Source organism: Onychostoma macrolepis, chromosome 22 (assembly GCF_012432095.1).
Source record: "Onychostoma macrolepis isolate SWU-2019 chromosome 22, ASM1243209v1, whole genome shotgun sequence".
NCBI classification, from domain to species: domain Eukaryota; kingdom Metazoa; phylum Chordata; class Actinopteri; order Cypriniformes; family Cyprinidae; genus Onychostoma; species Onychostoma macrolepis.
In genome coordinates, this window is record NC_081176.1 from 22,757,818 (window position 1) to 22,777,455 (window position 19,638).

The 19,638-nt window shown below is 35.0% G+C and overlaps 1 protein-coding gene across 9 annotated transcripts in view; it reads left to right on the top strand.

Annotated features, from left to right (window-relative positions):
• The window catches only part of dennd1b (DENN/MADD domain containing 1B), a 106,089-nt gene that overhangs the window by 69,336 nt on the left and 17,115 nt on the right, over positions 1-19,638 (top strand). For all 9 annotated transcript variants that reach the window (XM_058761829.1, XM_058761834.1, XM_058761831.1 and 6 more), the window contains 7 exons: positions 6,805-6,930; positions 9,843-9,944; positions 13,388-13,478; positions 14,205-14,245; positions 15,186-15,224; positions 16,746-16,802; positions 18,962-19,048. In XM_058761829.1, coding sequence (XP_058617812.1) covers positions 6,805-6,930; positions 9,843-9,944; positions 13,388-13,478; positions 14,205-14,245; positions 15,186-15,224; positions 16,746-16,802; positions 18,962-19,048 — 543 coding nt within the window. The remainder of the gene's footprint in view (positions 1-6,804; positions 6,931-9,842; positions 9,945-13,387; positions 13,479-14,204; positions 14,246-15,185; positions 15,225-16,745; positions 16,803-18,961; positions 19,049-19,638) is intronic.

Genomic DNA, 19,638 nt, shown 5'->3' on the forward strand with positions numbered 1-19,638 from the left:
TCACACGAAGGTTCAAAATAAATTTGACGCTTTAAATGTTACTTTTTAGTGTCGGTGAGTATAAAGTGACTTTGCGATCCAACGTATATATAAATATTAAAATAAAAATCACTTTCATGTCTAACTTTATTTTTCTAACTAGATTTTCTTTGTTTTAGAAGATATTTGCTGGTGAAGTTTTCTAGTTAAATTTCTAAATATTTAGGAGATTTTAATGACGGGTGGTTGTTGAGTTTGCAAAAAAGCGAAAAAAGATAAGAAATTATGTTAAAAGGAGACTTTGCTCTCTCACAAATTTATGAAGGTGTTTTCCTCCTTAAACATTGTGAAACTGTTTCTTATTGTTTTTTTTTTTGTTGTTTTTTTTTTATTATTATTCAATTATAATTGGATTTGGTAGCAGAGTATGGGGTGTTTACTTGTGCAGTCATTAAAACTCTCTAAAAATAGAAAATTATGAATCCATTGTGCTACCAAACAGCGCTGGAGTCTTATTTGGATGTGATTCTCTGTGTTCGCAGGTCCTGAGACGGTTTTGATAAAATATTCCTTTTGACTTTATTACTTTTGTTCGAGTTACGCCAGATCTATTGTTTACTTTTCTTTGCTGCTCGTGTCATTCCGGTTGTCTCCCTTTTTGTCTCTTCCACACAACTTATATTTGTACTTCCTGCGTTTGATCGTTTATGTTCTCAATCAACAGCAAAAATTCAAGTTTGCACACCCACCTCGTGTATATTAAGCTACCAAATGAAGGTTAACAAATTAATCAGAGAGAGCGCAATATCCGCGTGCCTCCTCTGAGATCAGCCGGCGTGGTGTTTAATTGGGATTCGAGAGAAAACAAAAACAAGCACTACATCAGCTGACACACCAAACAATTACTGTTTGGGGAACGGGGAATGTTGCATTCTTCAGCGCTCGTTCTATTTCCAGGGCGTCGCAAATCAAACCCATTCTGGAGCCTCGGTTTGTTGGGCCATAGTGTGTGGGACAGGTGGGGCTCATTTCCGGCCCGAGTTTACTAATGCAGTGTCCAGCCCTCAAGGCACTGCCGTTATTGGTCTGTTGATGAACAATAACTGTACTAGTTTGGCGCTTTCTTGCTTTAGACTGAAATCAAATGCAGATGTTTTAAAAATTATTCAAATGTACTTTTCAGTCAGACTTTTTAGCATTTAAATGCATTCAAAAGTAATAAAAAATACATTTTAGGAGGGTTTCATATTTTTATTTTTTTGCAGACTTGCTGTATATCTTCCACATGCCAAAATTGAATAACTTGCTTGCATAACAGCATGCTTACGTTAGCATATGAAGTAGCAGTGATTGATGGAGTAATTTGCTTTGTGAATGCTAACTAGTGAACACTACTGAGTTGTCATTTGTATTACTGCTTCTTTCAGTTCAGTTCTTATTTATGTATTTTGTAACTGTCTGATAAATGATATATTTGTGATCATATTTAATTTAATTTATTTTTGATTAAATGTTAATTTTATATTAGGTTTGTCGTGTTATTTCTTATTTTATATTATAATATTTTATTTTATTTTAAATGTTAGCTGTTTATTAAGTAAGAGACACCGTCCTGTATTTTATCAGAAAACATTCCTAATTAATGTTTGTTAAAAAGTTTTTAACTAAATAACGGTAACACTTTACAATAAGGTTCATTAGTTAACATTAGTTGGCAACATTAGTTAACATGAACTAAGAATGAACAATACTTCTACAGCATTTATTAATCTTAGTTAATGTTCATTTCAGCATTTACTAATACATTATTAAAATCACAAGTTGTGTTTGTTAACATTAATTAATGCACTGTGAACTAACATGAATAAACAATGAACAACTGTATTTTCATTAACTAACATTAACAGAGATTAATAAATAGTGTAATAAATGCATTGTTCATCATTTGTTCATGTTAGTTAATACATTAACTAATGTTAACAAATGACACCTTATTGTAAAGTGTTACCTAAATAACATTAAGTTATTTTATATTTTTATTTATTTTGTGTTGTATATTAATGTAATACGTGTAGAAATCAGAAATCTTTTAGCATTTTTGACTGATGTCTGACTGATGTCTGATGTTTTATTTTATAAGAAGTTAGTTTATTTATTTTATTTTATTTTAAATGTATGTTGTATATTAAGACACCGACCTGCATTTTTGTCAGAAATCTGTCTGATAAAAAGTTTTATTTTACAATAAGTCATTCATTCATTCATTAATTCATTCGTTCATTCATTTATTCATTTGTTTATTCAGTCATTTATTCAGTCATTCATTTGTTTATTTATTTATTTTAAATGTATGTTGTATATTAAGAAGACACTGACATGGATCAGAAATCTTTTACCATTTTTGAATGATGTCTGATAACAAGTTTTTTTATTTTATTTATTTATTTGTTTATTTTAAATGTATGTTGTATATTAAGAAGACGACTCTGACCTGCGTTTTGTCAGCGATCCTTAAGCATTACAGTTGAAATACGCTTTGTCTTTGTGTTTTTCTAAAAGGATGTGAATTCACTCAGCTTGTATATATACTTTTCAGCCTAGTGCACATCAAAAGAAAGCAGAAGATTTTCATATCTATTTCTTTTTTCTTTGTAGTCCTCTAATTGCCTCCCAACGGCTTTCCATCCCTGGACAGAATCCTTAACAAAACATATTTTTCCCTCTGTCTTTAAAAAAAAAAAAAAGAAGGCTTTCAGCCATACTCCGAAAGGGTCACAATGTAACCTGACGATATCGTGAGCTGATTTATTTGCATAATTAAATCATTGTAACTCGCCATTTCTTAAATGCTTTCATTCTTTTCAAATTTTGACAAGTTCTTGTGTATTTTAGGTCATTTTTTTGAAGCTCTTCTTTGTTTTTTGTTTTCTCTTACAATTTTATGTGATAATATAAAATATATATATTTTTTTGTAATATGTACAATTCACTCTGAATAGTCAGGCTGTAAAATCCATCAGATCTGGGTTTATAGGCCTGGCAGAAAAAGTGTAAAATATATGTGTGAGGATATGCCTGTGTGTAGCGCCTGTCCGCGGCTTGTCCAGTTCAATGAATTAAAATCCCTTGACCATAAACAGCTCAGCTCTTGAGGAGGGCTTGGCGTGTGTGTGTGTGTGTGTGTGTGTGTGTGAGTGAGTGAGCGACTGAGTGTCTCAGAAGTGGTGTTCTGTTGAAACTCGGGTGTATAATAGAAGCCCACCGCAGAGCAGATCTCCATGGTATCATCCTTTAGAGCAGGAGACAGTGATGCACCTGCTAATTATCATCTCCAGCTGGTGAGTTAAATGGAGATCTGTTTCCAGGGCCACCTCTGACCCCGTGCTCTTTACTTGACGCACTTCAAACCCTGTTGGGGAGTCCATGCAGTAGAGTTTAATGAGGCCCTGTGTTTGCCCTCCGCGGGCTCGGCGAGTCGGAGGCTGCACTTTCATCCTCAGCCATCCTCGCTTGATGTAAATTGAAAAGATCACAGCTATGGGGAGAAGACCTATAGTGGAAAGGCCTCTCTGCATAGATTATGAATATCATAACTCAACATAACTCATCTTTTCTCCCCCTTCTCCCTCGGTACCCACCTCCTACAATAGCATAGTTATAATTGGACCCAATGGGGGAGTCTCCCTTTGATCAGATCATAGACTGAATGACTTTACACTAAAAAATGTCACTGCCAAATAGGTTTATCACCTGTAGAGCTAAGCTCCCCTCTGATGCCCCCCGCTCACATCTCGTTAACGTTACTCAAAGTCTAGTGGTTAATTAGTCTGACTGATCAATTATTGGCCACGCTTGTGCTGGCCAATTATTAAATTTATGTTTGTCATCGAGATTGTCTTTCAATTTGTATGTCAGGAATCGATTGGCTGGTTTTTGAATCAAATATTGACAGAGGGCAAATCGAAGTGTAATGTTCAGTAAGAAATTCTGTAAGTTTATTTGAAAAATATATATATATATTTAATAATATGCATTTAAGATTGTAGAATATATTTAAATGATTATATAATTGAGTTATGTATATATAGTAACTTTTTGAAAGCATATGTAATTTAGATATAGAAATTAAATAATTATTAATTTAATGTTTAAGATTTTTATAAAATTTAAATAATGTACAGAAAGAAATTCTCTAAGTTTTTCTTAATATGTATTTAATTTTATATGCATATGCATGTATATGTGTGTATATATATGCATTTAAAATTTTAGAATATATTTAAATGATTACATAATAATAGATAGATAGATAGATGGATAGATTTGATATATTTTAAACTTTGAAAACTTAATTAAGATATAGAAATTAAGTAATTGTTTTAAGATTTTAAAAATTACTTTATTATAAATATTTTCTCTCTCTTTCTATATATTTTAAATAATTTAGAAAATGTTTAATGTATACATATTTAAGAGTGATATTTAAATTGCTACATATTTTATGTTATACAGAACGTGTATGTTATATAGAACTATTAAAAATTCTGTATATTTTTATTTTAATGTAATTTAAATGCATATTAAACATTTATTATTATTATTAATAAATATCAGATAGTAATTGTTGTTGTTATTATTATTATTATTATTATTATTATTATCATCATTATTATTATTATTATTATTATTGTTATATAATATTGAAGTTATTTCAATCTGGCTTAAAATCTTAATATTAATGAAGATTTTAAGCCAGATTTAAATGACTATATGTTTTTATTTTATGGATACGACAGAACTTTTTGAAAAACAATTGTATAATAATTAAAAAAATAAAAACGAATGTAATTTAAATACACTGTAAATTATTAAAATGAATAAACAAATTAAATAAATAATATTCTTAAAGAAATATAAATACATAATCTGAAATCTTAAATGTAAAACAGAAATAGATGTTCTTGTGCACAACCTTTTGTTTTATCTCCTCTTATTTGCCCACTGGGTATGCTGCACATTCTCCTGAGTGTGAGTGGCATTTTGCTTTCTTTGATTCTTCAAAAATGAAGACTGTTTAACGGATTGTTTGGGGAGAGCGAGAGAAGTGAGGGGGAAAAAAGACAACGCATCAACATGAAATATTAATATGGCGCCAACTTTACATAAACATAAAAGCACTTAGCCAGTGTGAATATGGAGATGACACTTGTTAATTTAGCGCCGCTAAACTTCCTGTTTGATGCTTCTGAGTATTCGCCACATCAGCTCAGGGACGCTGTGAAAAAGAGGCACGTCCCAATAGATACGAATAGAACAAAAGACAACAAAAATGAAATTCGTCCTATATGGAAAAATGCCGGAGTTTGTGAACAGCCTGAACGCAAAACCTCTTTCCACAAGGGTCAGTGACGATTCATCCAGGTGGTTTTCCTGCTTGAACTGCCTCTTGGTATTCAGCCGATCGCTTAAACGCTCCCGTTTATGCTCCTCACTTGATCTTCTCTAATGAAGGAAGCTAAACCGATTATTGATATGCACGCTGCTCGGTGTGAATTGCAGGCGTGCAAATGAATTGCCAGCAGATGGTTATGAGCGCCGCAGCATACGTAATCAATTTGGTTAACCTTACATTACCTGGATCAAGCACCGCTTCATGGTTCATCCCCATGTGTTTGTGCACCGCTGTGTCTCATGACAGGCTTGGATGATTCGATACAGAAGGCTTGGGAGTATGGGGAAAATCTGAAGGGGACATGCAATTCAGATGCTTTTCCTTGATTATTCTATCTATCTTATCTATCTATCTATCTATCTCTCTATCTCTCTATCTCTCTATCTATCTCTGTCTGTCTGTCTGTCTGTCTGTCCTAAATTTGCAGCATTTTTGGTTTTAACATCAAATAAATTAAATACATTTACACAAATACATTTTTACATAATTTTCCTTTAAATGTAGAATGTTAATGAATGAATTTTTTCCTAAATGTTCTCTTTGGGTCATGCCATTTGACGTATGACCATGAACTAACCTTTGCTCTCTCTAATTTTATACTATTTTCCGAAAACGTTTTAATGACTCTAAAAATGTGTTTTTAACATCAAATAAATTTAATATATTTTACTGTGTGTCGTCCCCAGAGTCATTTTGATTTAACTTGAATTAATAAATTGATTATTTTTTAAATATTTTGACATTGTGCATCATAAATATCTCAATGTTCTCTTTGGGTCATTCCATTTGACATATGACAACATGAACTCTCTATAATTCCGTTTTAAGATTTTCTTGTCACATGACAAAATGTTTTCTGTGTGTACTTATATCACAATTATAAATATATATGCATATTTTTTTTTTCTTATGTGTCAAATAAGTTCACATTTTAGTTTACACAAGAATAAAAATGAATTCAAAAACCAAAAACATGTTCATTAGTACCAAAGTCTTTTAAAAAAGCAACTAAGCAGCGAGTGGCAGATAATGATAGAGTGTATACCATGAAATATTGGAAGTATATGTATGTCGAGAGATTTAGAAAGTATCTGGTGTACAAGGCAAAAAAAAAAGCAAAGGGTACGAGAGCCCAAGATTCCCCGGCAAAGTCATTTTTCTCTCCGGCCCCACCCCTGCACACGGCACCATTGCTTCAATTAACAGAGCAGCAGGTGCTCTTGAGAGATAGAAGGTTTTTCTTTATTTCTTTCTCTCTTTTTTAGGGTGGGGGGTGACCTGTAAATGTGACACTTCACACTCTGAATGGGTTTGACTGTTCCTCCACCTATTTCAGAGGTGTTAATTTAACTCTCTCTCTTTCTCTCTTTCAGGTCTCTAGTCTGAAGAGTAAGCTGAAAAAGCAGTCGACTGCTACAGGCAGCGGGGTGGCTCGGGCCTTTCTGCATGCTCAGGCTGCACTGTTTGGCTCCTATCGGGACGCCCTGAGATATAAACCTGTAAGACTGTCGCTCTTCACTTCAAGTTCTTCGCAAAATATCACCTTATCATCACATTATCAACACTGTGTATAGTACAATAATTGCCATCCTGTGAGGCTTTTTAGTGCAAAAAAGTATTTTATTTTATTCATGTTGAATATTTCAGATAAGCCTTAAACTAAGAAGTGGCCGGTTTTTATTTTTGAGTCAAAGGCATTTCAAGACACAGAAAGGCTGAAAGAAAGGGAAAAACAGGTGCAGGGAAAGGTGGGCCTGTCTGCATAGCCGAAATGTCAGATGTTGAAAAGCCCAGACTGTCTCTTTGAAGTCTCAGGCCCTTCGTGGTCTTCTCAGACCCTCTAAACTCCTGAAATGTACCTCTCGGTTTGGTGAGTGGCGTTGAGGAAAACAAAGTGTGCTCTCTGTTTGTCAAATGTGGCCATCTTTGTTGGCAAGGCAGAGAGTAATTGGTTTGTGTAGACCCACAGAGCAAAGATACATTATTGATGTTTCAGCGGTTGTGCACAAACTGTCTTTTCGCCGCTAGAAAAAAATACACACACGCTCGAAGTCAAGTCTGTGCAACTCTTAGCCTTCAAAGCTGTGCCTCAATTGAGCACATTGTCTGCAAATCTACATGGAATTACTGCTGTTTTTATTCTTTTTTTTGTTTTTGTTTTTTTATTGAAGGCCCTCAGTCATGCCACTTTCATTTGCTTCGCATTTGCTTTAAAACACAAGCTCAAATATGGAGCGCTCTTTTGACAGTCGGCCCTATTGCTCATTAAGATTCTGAGAAGTCGAACAATTGAAAATCAGCCTTTGTGCTGCTTTATTTTGATTAATATTTCACTTTGTTATTACTGAGACCAAAAAAGCCACCCTTCTGTCTTTGAAATGACAGCATTGCAGTGCTATTTAGCTGAAAACATTGCATTAGTTGCAATCTTTTATCATAAAATCAGTAATTTATGCATCATTCCTCCTGCATGCATCTGAAATGCGTTAGCGGTATTTGATTTTACACATCCAGCATTACTGTCATGTTCTGTGATAATGGCTTTTCTTCTGTGTGCTGCATTTCTAAAGAGGTTCCTCCATTTGCAACGAATCATCTGTGTGAAATACCGCTCTGCTTTATGGAGCCCATATGCTTTCCCATCAGCGCCATAGCAGAACGCCAACATCTAACTGAGCTGTAAATGAAACAATGCAGGGAAATCATAATTAGCTACCATGCAAGAGTCTGCAATCATGGATATATATAGGTCACTGTAGTATGATGCCTCTTGGGGCTCTTTTGTTATTGACCCCCAAGCACCAGGAGTGATGGTAACAAATGCGTAGATCAGACAGGTTTTAAGCCACGCCATTCATCTGCTGTGAAAGTGAACTATACAAATTTATAATTGGATTATAATTAGAACAAAAAAGATTGAGACTCATTCGTTCTGTTAAATTACATGTAATAACACTCAATTCAATATGATACTCAATTCAATGTGATAATTTAAGTATGAATGGTTTTACAAATATAGCATGTTGAGTTTCTGTGAAAATTGTTAGTAAAACCATTTTATTAATAATAATAAATGATATTCATTTTAAAAATTATATTCAAATAATTCATTTAAATACAACAATTTATGTAACGATGAATTTATGGACAATCTATATAGACAAACAATTGTGAAAATTGTTTGGAAAACTATTTTTCGCTAAAATAGTAACAATTTGTTTTATGTAGAAATGCATCCATAAGTGGTCACACTCAGTTCAGTGCAACAAATTATATAGGAATGATTCACAATAAGTTTACGTATAAACAAGCAGAGGTTATTTGAATATTGTTTGTAAAACATACTTGTGTAAAAAGTCACAGGCAATGCATCAATTTAATGCAAACAGTTTGTATTTTATTTATTTATTTATTTTTTTGTGAAATTTATTATAAAAACTATTCTTCATAAACAGTCACATGCAATTTAGTACGACAGTGCAGTACAACTTGTGTAGGAATAGTCAGGAATATTTTCACTAGCCGAAACGACAAGAACGAAGTTCTGTGAAAATTATTCTTAAATCCATTTTTACGTGGTTGCATTCAATTCAGTGAGAATAGTTTTAACAGTCTACATAGAGAAAAAAAACCCAAACAAAACAAATTTCTGTGAAAACTCTTCTTGCATAAATAGTTGCATTCAATGGAACAATGCAATACTGTAGGAAAAGTTTTACGGTTTTACAGTTTACGTAGAAACAACCAGAACAAAGTTGTGTGAAAATTGTTCTCAAAACCATTATTACATAAAAAAAAAAAAAAAAATTGTATTCACTGTGACAGTGCAGTGTAATCTGTATAAGAATAGTTTTAAAAAAATAGTTACGAATAGTTAGCAAACAACAAGATTGAATTTTTTTGAAAACTGTTAATTAACAATTGTAAAATTTATATTTATATTCTGTACAATTTATATAACAATAGCTTTACAGATAGTAAACAGATTCACGAAGAACAAATTACTGTAATAATTGCTCTTTAAACCATTCTTACATAGTTGCTTTCAACACGAAAATACAATAAAATTTGCACAGGGAAGGATTTATGAACAATTCTCATTGAAATCTGTTTGCAACCCCACAAGCCCACAGGATCTCAAATCTTTTCCCACAGACGCACACAGATGAAGTGTGGGCTCCCAACAAGCTTTATTTCTCTCCTGGCAACAATTTTTTTTGTATTCCGTTCATGCGACTCGGGGAGAAATTTAAATGATGTAATTGATTGCAACGGGTGATGATGATAAACAAGCGAGCGCAGTCAAACAAAACATCTGTCTGCGAGTCTCGGATGAAGCAGCACCGTTTGCAGCCGTTTTAGCCAATAGCGGACTGTCTATAGTCATTAAAGCGAGCTTTCTTGTCCCCAGGGAGAGCCAATCGCCTTCTGCGAGAAGAGCTTCGTGGCACACCGCTCCAGCACCATGAGAAGTTTCCTTGAGATGGCCGTGAACCTGCAACTCTTCAAGCAGGTAGAGTGGAAACGAGTGGAAGCAGTTTTCCGCCTCAACCATAAATTACTTTGCAATGTTCCTGTTTTGGGCTTTTTTATGATTTTTATATAAATACGTCTTCAACATATTGCACAGTAACTCTTAGGGAATCTTGCTTACACTTGAACCAACGCTCCCTCCAGCTCTATTTATAGCCATGATATCGAAGTCTCTATCCTTCCCCCTCCGCTAAAGTCTTAATTTATACCCGAAACGAGCTCTTTTAATCACATCTCTGTCTTGATGCACCATCCGCCTAACGTTCCCTCCAAAACCCAGATAGTGACCAGCAGTTCAAAGACATCTCCACCTCCCGCCCGTGCAGTAGCTCCGGGAGAGGCCTTATCTCCAACTTGGCCGTACTGCAAAAGGCCAGCACCGCTGTGCCCCGTTCTGACCATGAACCACATCCGCTTGGAGGCCAGCCCTGCCTAGAAATGAGTAAAGGCTGGCTGCCAAGAGATTGCGGGGGAAGTCTGTCAACGACGACCTGCTTTCTGTCTTCTAAACCCCCCCACACGTCTTCCAGCGCCTGATGCTAACTCACGATCACCCTGCCAACGAGAGAGAGCTCGCAGCACTCTGGCATCTCCCCATTTCCCTGTCTGCACGGGTCCGGTTAACCGGTTCTTCCTCCAGACTCTCAGCACTACCCCCTCGACACCTTCAGACGCAGCGCTTTTCTTTCTTTTTTTTCAATGCAGCGTAGTTGCATTCAGCAAATTTAGTTGCTTGGAAACGTTTCCCCAGCTAGCAATGCTCCCTTTTGTTCGTGTCATAATTGAACGTGAAGATCACAAAGCTTTTATAACACATTATATACAAGAAGTGCAAGAAATGTGCTTTGACTAGACCCCGTTTCACGATCCCATTTTTTGAGAGGGAACTGTCTGCGGAAGCGTTACTATGAATTCCCCCGTCATTTGAGGTGTAACATAAAGCTAACATAATAATAATTGGTCGGAACCGATTCATTCATTCTTTCGTTCAACTTGGGTGAGCAGCATTGGCGCCTACTCTCTATGGCTACGAATCATCATAATTGTTGCGCATTCTCATTGGTTTGTTGGCATGTGTGTAATTTTATGCTCAAGAAAAGCTGTCCGCAAATTGTTCGCCCAAGTGGAAAACTGTATTGTTGCTGCCGGATCTCGATGACTGAAAATCACATTGGGTCCTACTTTATATTAGGTGGGCTTAACTACTATGTACTTACATTTAAATGAATCATTTGATACAATGCGTTTATTTTGTACATACATGTTTTTACATGTAATTACATCTGCATCTAATTTCTGTAATTGCATTTATAATTATACTGTTGACCCAGTTGGCGCATGGTGCCACTTTCAGCAATGGATGACTTCAAGCCAACATTGCCTGGGAAGATGTGGAAAGAACTTATAACTTCATTCACTAATATAGTTTTATACACTTACAATGCATTTACCCTGAACATACCATTTTGCAACATTGATAGAACATATTAAAAATAAAAAGTGCCGTTTTAGTAAACAATCAACAATAACTCCATCTGCAAGTGTTTGTTCCTAGATACCCATCTTTAAATATCCCCCAAAACAATCAGATAGGTAGGAGCAGTGTCCAATTAATGGGACAAAAGTGTCTGTAACCAGATACTGAAGGATAAGGTTTCGGATGGGTGTTAATTTGACCTGATCATGTGCTGTAATTGGGCTGTAAGGGTGGCGTAGGCTAAACCCTGTGGTCTCATCACTCATTAAAGAGACTGTAATGAAGTTACCCTGTAGCAGAGTCCAATGAAAGGTGTTGACCCCTAGAGATGTCCTTACCCTGTTACTGGGACACCTGAGACCTGTTTTGGCCCACTGTTACTACATTAAATCAATGTTTTCAAAAATGGTTAAAAAATCAAGAAGCACATGTGATTTTGTTAGTGATGTGTGTGAGAGAGAGAGAGAGAGAGAAGCATACACTCTTAAAAATAAAGTTTCTTTATTGGCATCAGTGGTTCTATGAAGAACTTTGAACATCCATGGAACGTTTCAAATGCATAAAATGGTCTTTATAGTCGAAAAAGGTTTTAAATGTTCTTTAAAATGGTTCTTTTAGGAACTGTTCACTGAAAGGTTCTTTTGGCATCACTGCAAAAACACCCTTTTGGAACCTTTATTTTTAAGCATTTCAATGTATATTTTATATGCAATATGAAATAAGTTATATACAGTATTTCTAATGTAAACATTTGATACAAATACATATACAGGCATGTGAGGCTAAAATATATAAAAAGAACTGTTTTAATGCATAAATACAAGTATTTGTGTGGTACTTTTTATTAGATGTTGAAAAAAACAAAGCATTTTCAAATGCATTTATTATTTAATCAATTTGTTTATTACTTAATTAAATATTTGTAATTTAATCATAACGTAAATAGCACATCACATAGCTATATTAATATTGGAAAATTAAACTACAGGTAAACTGTAGATCATTTATGTATTCCTTGATTTCTTTTATCCTTTTAATTTTGTTTTTGAGTTTATGAACCAAAATAAACTTGCGTATAGAGGTAATATAAAATGATGGTTTACAACAAACCCATATTTTCTTCTTCATATGGCATTGTTCAAATTATAAAGGTGCTCTATATTTGATCTTTTTCGCTTTAATATCTTTATATAATGTTTTATTGTTATTCCTGATATCTTTAATAAATCTGTTTATCTGTAGTATATTTATTCAGTTAATTTATTTCATATCCTTAAAATACAAAATGTATTTATCAAACATATTCAATATAAGTTTCCACATCCTTCCTTAAATTTAGCTACCTCAATACTCAAGTGGAAGTGACCTTTTCATTTACTTTCACATGCACTATTCAGATTTTGTTCAGAAAAATAAATAAATAAATAAATAAATAAATAAAAAAAAAAAAAAAAATATATATATATATATATATATATATATATATATATATATATATATATATATATATATATATATATATATATATATATATATATATATATATATATATATATATATATATATATATTATTAGGAAACATGTTTTATATATTTAGAAAATATATTTAAAATCTATTTTGTTTCCTTTTTATACTAGTTATAATTAGAACTAGTTTCAAATAAAGTTTATTTTCATACTTTTGAAAATAAAATGTCATAGGCCTAGTTTTAATAGGCATATTTATTAGATCCCTTTTATGTCGTCTACGTGACAAGAGGGGAAATTAAACTTCCCAAAAGGCATTGCTCACACAACATTCTCCTCTGCCATGTTAATCCATCACCTGATGTAAATTACACACAGTGACCACGTCTGGAGCAGTCTATAGATGGAATTGTTTTGGTGTTGTTCTCCATCCCCCTTCTTCCTTAATAACCTGTGATATTTTAATTTATGACGGCAGTTCATTGAAGGCAGACTGACCAAATTAAATGCAGGAAGGGGCTTTACAGACGTCTATGAAGAGGAGATCACAGAGGGGCGCTTCTGTAGAAGTGAGTGCCACCTCTCCATCTTTCAATGAGTGAAAACACACTTATGACTTTACTCTCAGGAAACAGTAGCTATAATAATGTTAGGCATTGTGCAATGTAAACAAATTTAATAGAAATAGCCAAAAATGAAATTTGCTATAAGAAATATTGAAGGTCCATACTGCTCTTTTCCATACAAATAAAGCAAAAATGAGCAGTTTTCAAGCTCTAAAATAAAAAATAAAAAAGCTCCAATAAGAGAGATTTTATTTTAAAATTAGTTATTCAAACTATTTTTTTAGTAAACAAAGTAGTCATAGATTTGTTTTCTTTTATTTAAAAGTTGTCAAATTCCTTCTAAGCGTTATTTATAATCTGTTGCACTATGAATAAAAAAAAAAAAAGAAAATCATATATTTCTGAATATACATACACTGCTATACAAATGTTTGGGGTTGGTAACATTTTTTGCACAGTTGTCTCTTATGCTTATCAAAGCGGCATTTGTTTGATTAAAAATACAGTAAAAAAACAGTAATATTGTGAAATTATTATTGCAATATAAAAATCTAAAATAAATAAATAAATAAATAAAAAGCTGCATTTTACAGTTCATTGTCATATGACCCTTCATAAATTATTCTAATATGCTGATTTGGTGCTCAAAAAAATTAAAAATATTATTTTTAATGTAGCACATTTTTCTGAATATTTTATTCTGAATTTAATTTAATTTGATTTTTTTAGGTAATTCGAGGTCTTATCAGCAGTGGATTCACAGCAAGATGGTAAGCAGCAGGCAATTATTCGTTTTTCTGCTCATAATGTTAATGTTAAATTCGGCTGAATAATTAAGCCCAAAGCAACTGAGCGCCGTTATTATTTCCTGTTGGTTATGAGGTGATGAAACGTATCCAGTTGAGCGAATCGCTTGAAAGTGGAGATGCGATGCCAGGGAAGATGGTGAAAACTGTGGCGTGGGACAGTTAAGATGTTGAGACAGGCTTGATATGATGTGACAGCCAGTCATCGGAGATGACACGAGACTTCTGGCAGGAAACACAGCCATTACTCGATAGATTGAACAAAAGAAAAGCCCTCTTTTCTTCTCTCCTTCCCTCTGCTGTCTTCCTCTCACCTCTCTCCGCGCTGTCTCTCGCGCCTGTTTTCTTTTTGACTGTCTCTTCGCGTTCTCTCCCTCCCTTCTATCCGTCAGCCGGAGCCGAATTGGTTCTCTGGAGTGCCTTTTTCAAAAGGTTTTGTGTAAAGTTCACATCCTCTGACTGACACAAATCCATAAGAAAGGGCCACGGCGCCGTCATGTCGGTCAAGGCTTTGGGATGTAAACTCGGCAGCATTCGGCGCATTTCAGAGGTTTAGCGTGTTAGCCTTGCAGCATTCATCTGGTAAAGACCGATGTTACCCAGGAACGAGAGATGAAATCAGACAAGAACAAGAATGAGAGCGTCACTCTCTGGTGCCACACTCGTATAAAGGGACCAGACCTGTTTAATAGTTTGTTTTAATGGCGAAGGTGTTTCTCATTGCTTTGGGGCAGAACAAATGTTTTGACTTGAAGAACAAGGTGTTTATTCAGCCGTTAATGATTTGTGACAGTAAATGTGTGTTTATTTTATGTGAGATGTATTCAGCAAAACTCTTACGGAAAATGCTGGCACGTTCTGTGGAAATTCATATATTCTCAGCAAACTGTTCTCTTCTCCATAGCGGCAGAGGGCAAAACCGGTCGTGAAAAACCTTCAGATGGTAAGTTCACAGTGGAAAGGGTGTTCTGACCTTGGATTGAACAAAAACAACTCCATGTATTTGCTGTAATCAAATGTGGGATTACATTATGGTGCTTTATTCTCCCTCATGTCATTCCAAAACTGTATTGCTTTTTCATCTGTGGTACATAAAAGATATTTTGTTGTATATTATAACATGTACTGTGATTATATAGTGTTTTTGTCCATACAGTGGAATTAAATATGTACCAGTGTTGTTTGGTTTCCTGTGTTTAAAATATCTTTATCTTTAGTAAGTGTTCCATTAACCTGATTTTTATAACCTTATTAATTAGTGTTCCAGTTGCTAGAAATATGACTCTGATATCTTGCATGTCCCTGTATCAATCAGAATTTTGTGTCTTTGGTCAATTTTGAAATTTTGGTCAACACAATATTTGGAATATGTGATAGTTTTTCCTTAAAGTGAAAGTGGCCTACATTTTTAGCGATTCACTGAACTCTTGCAATGCTATTGATGAGAACTTGACCAGATAATTAGGTTTGAATTAATTAAAGTTGATTAAGTTATTCTGTAGAAGTACCAAGTCTAAATATGCAGTCACATTAACAATTTTGCCTAATTTCTGTCAAAGTTTTGCCAAAATTTAACTTTTGAAAAAATCAATTAAATGGCCGTTAAAAGTCACTTTCGAACCATGCAGCTTTCTTTGAGTCAGCACGATGAATCTGCATGACTAAATCGAACACAAGTGAAATCTGAGTAGCGATCTTCTTTGCTCTCTAACAAATTATTAAAATGACTGGATTTCGCCTGCTAAATTTTGCCAGGCAATGGTAAATGTGACCACAGCCAAAGACTATAGATATACAAAGACAGTTCACTCTTGTTGCTTATGAATGGGAGAAACTGCAACATGCAGTATGGCGGAATATGCCCCGCCTTCTAAATGAAAGAGCCAATCGCTGATTGATTATCACGTCACTGCAGCAGCTGTTAGAAACTCCGGTTCCCATAGAATATGTAATTTAATTGTGAGTTCGTCAAGCAGTTTTTGAGATTTCGGGATTCTCCTGTTCATTTAGATAGGACTTGTCTATCTAATGCCTGAAATAGCTGGCTGGAGGCGTTGCAAATATGGCCGCCGAGTGAACAAACTTTCCTTCAAAGGGGCTTTGCTGCAGCTTAATAAATGGCAAGATTAAATGACTTTCCCTACTTATGTGCAACATAAAAGGATATTTTGAAAAATGTTGGGAACCAAACAACCTTGGAGCCCTTTGACTTTCATTGTATGGAGGAAAAAAAAACACTAGGACATTTATCAGAATATATTCTATGTTCCACAGAAGAAATAAAGTCATGCAGGTTTGAAATGACGTGAGGGTGAATAAATAATGGCAGGATTTTCATTTTTCAGTGAACTATCGCTTTGATGTGATTGACTTCTCCGTTTTTTTTTTTTAACATTTCATTGTTTGTTATGGATTGATTTTCCCAAGTTTTGTAGTTGAGTAGCTTTTCTCTCTCTTTTGAAAGGCCAAAGATCACGCGAAACGGAAAATACGCGACATGAAGGACAAGATTACACAAAAGGTGAGTTATTCAGAGTTCTCATCCTGTCAGAACCGTACATTTTGTGCGTTCGAAAGCATCTACGATCCCCAGAAATGCTGTCTGGATAGGCAGCTCACCGTCTCTCACATTCACACTCATACAGGCTCATGCACTCACACTATTTAAGATGGATCACGTGACTTCACCCATGGCTCGCGCTCAGGATTTTAAATGGCTTGTGAAACCTGCTTAGCGCTTTGTTCAAGAGTGTACATTTCTAACAAGTGCGCCTCTGGCGATGGGCTGTCATGTCAACCCCCCTCCCCAGCACCACCTTTCATATTTTTTGCATATTTCATCAGTGAGCGAGTGATTTCTTCAAAGCTAATGTAACGAGATGTATGTTTCCATAACACTGATGTCTTTGATAAGGCAATTGTGGCGTGAACTGTCAGGCCAGGAGCTCGGAAAGGCGGCCCAGAGGAGACGAGACCTCTCACAGTTGATACGCTGCTGCTGTCTGCTCGGCTTCAGCTAAACCAAAACAGATTTGAACAAGACGGCGCTCAAATGAGTCGGTGTTATTGGGTGTGCCTGCGTTCGTATAAATAATCATGCGGTACAAGGCTCAAATGGGCTTGTAGCATAGAAAATTGCACACAATAAAACTGGGTACAAGTATTGTGATTTTTATTTTTATTTTTTAGCAGGATGGTTAAAGGAGGAAAGGTGTTGTGACATTAGGGCAATTTGGCCAAAATTTCACAGGCAAAAAAAAATTATCATCAATGCGTGAAGCACAGCATTTGTAGAGAAGTCACTTTTAACTTTAAATTGAATACGGATGAAATCTGTAAAGGGAACTTCTTTGCTCTCACTGGACTGGATTTCGCCCACAAAATTTCACACATTTTGTCTGTAAAATTTCATTGAGAAACAGTAAATGTTACCGCACCTTAATTAATGAAAAAAATCAAATGTCTTTTTCTGTGGAACACAAAAGATATTTTGGAAAATGTTGGAAACCTTTTTGAATAACAGACTGATGAATTGTACACAATACAAATGAGTAAATATTAAGTATTTTGTGTGATTTCTCAATTTCCTTCTCTTTTTTTACTCTCAGCAAGATGCTGAAGTGAGGAAATGTCTGGTCACATTAGGGAAATCTCAGTAAATTTTCAGAGAAATTTCATAGGCAAAAAACGCCCATTGTCAATAGTTTTCTGTTAGTGAATACAAAAAAATTTGTGTGACTGAGTGAAATTTGCATAGGGAACTTTTTACACTCATGTGAATTCCTATTGAAAATTTTTCTTTTCAAAAATTTTGCCACATAGCATTGACAAATTTTGTCATCATTTACTCATATCCTCATGTCGTTACAGAACGAGTTTCTTTCTTATGTTGAACATATAAGAAGATATTTTGACGAATCAAACAGCTGATGGTTTCTATTGACTTCTATACTATTTCTTTCCCTACTATGGAAGTCAATAGGGACCAACAACTGTTTGGTTCGTCAAAATATCTTCTTTTGTGTTCAGTATTGGAAAGAAACTTATACAGGTTTGGAACAAGATGAGGATGAGTAAATGATGACAAATTTTTCATTTTTGGGTGAAATATTCCTTTAATAAATGACAAAATTAAATTACTTTTCTAGTAAAACACACTGACGAAATGTGGATGATAAAAATGAGCGTGAGTATTATTTGAGATTTCTGAGTTTCCCCTCTCTTTTGTTTGTTTGGTTTGTTTTGTTTCTGGTTTTTGTTTCTCGGCAGGGTACTTAAGTGGAGGAAAGATCCAGTCACATAAAGAAATTTCATGGAAACTTCACAGAAATTTCACAGGCAAAAAAGACCCATTGTCACTTGTGTCAGTAGTGAATTCTGCGTAGAGAGCTTCTTAACTTTCACATGAACCCGCCGATAGCGCAAATTCCTATTGAAATGATCGAATTTCGCCCACAAATTTTCATAACCTTATACAATGGCAAAAAAATAAATAAATAATAATCTAATGATTTGATTTCAAAATCAATTTTTTTTTTTTTTTTTTCTTCTGTAGAACTTAATTTTATTTATAGAATGTGAAGAAGAAACATAGACAATTTCACTCAGTAAAACTGGGTACATATTAAGAAGGCACTATGCATGAGTTCAGTTTCCTTCTCTCTTTTTGCTTCTCGACAGGACGCTGAAGAGGAGGAAAGCCCGTACTGTGCAGGTTCTCCCACCAGCACTAAAAGCCTCTCACCCAGGAGACTTCAGAGGAAAGCGGTGAGCACGTATACACTAACACACACACACACACACACACACAGGGAAGGGGTTCACGGACAGTCCGCCTCCTGAAAGAAGCGCCCATTTGCACACCAGTAAGTCCGAGCCGACGTGGGGCGGCTTGATTGACAGCTGTGGCTAAAGCGGCCGTGTGTAGTGTGTGTCTTGCGTGTGTGATGCAGTGATGTGTTGCCAAGCCCAGGCAGGGAAGCGGTGAGCCCCCCATAGACGCAGGAGGTGGCCTGGATTCATACTATTCACTGGCCTGCCTCCATTTCCAACCGAAATAGGCCACGGTTGTTTCACAAAACCAGTTTTTGGACTGGCAACGAGGATGCGGCTTTGATGTATCAATAACTTTGTTAGGTAAAAAGACTGTATCCTACACCTCTCTAACGTATAAAAGCCTATTTTAGTGTTTCATGACCATTTTTCATCCTCTGTCTGGCCTTATGTTAAATTAATGCTTTTTCATGTTACTGTAACTTTTAGATCTATATTTAAATGAGCTCAGTTTTGATTGGAAGAGAGGTTGGACCCCTAAACTTAAAGATACTGGTGTAGTTCATACTGAATAGGCGTGTCAT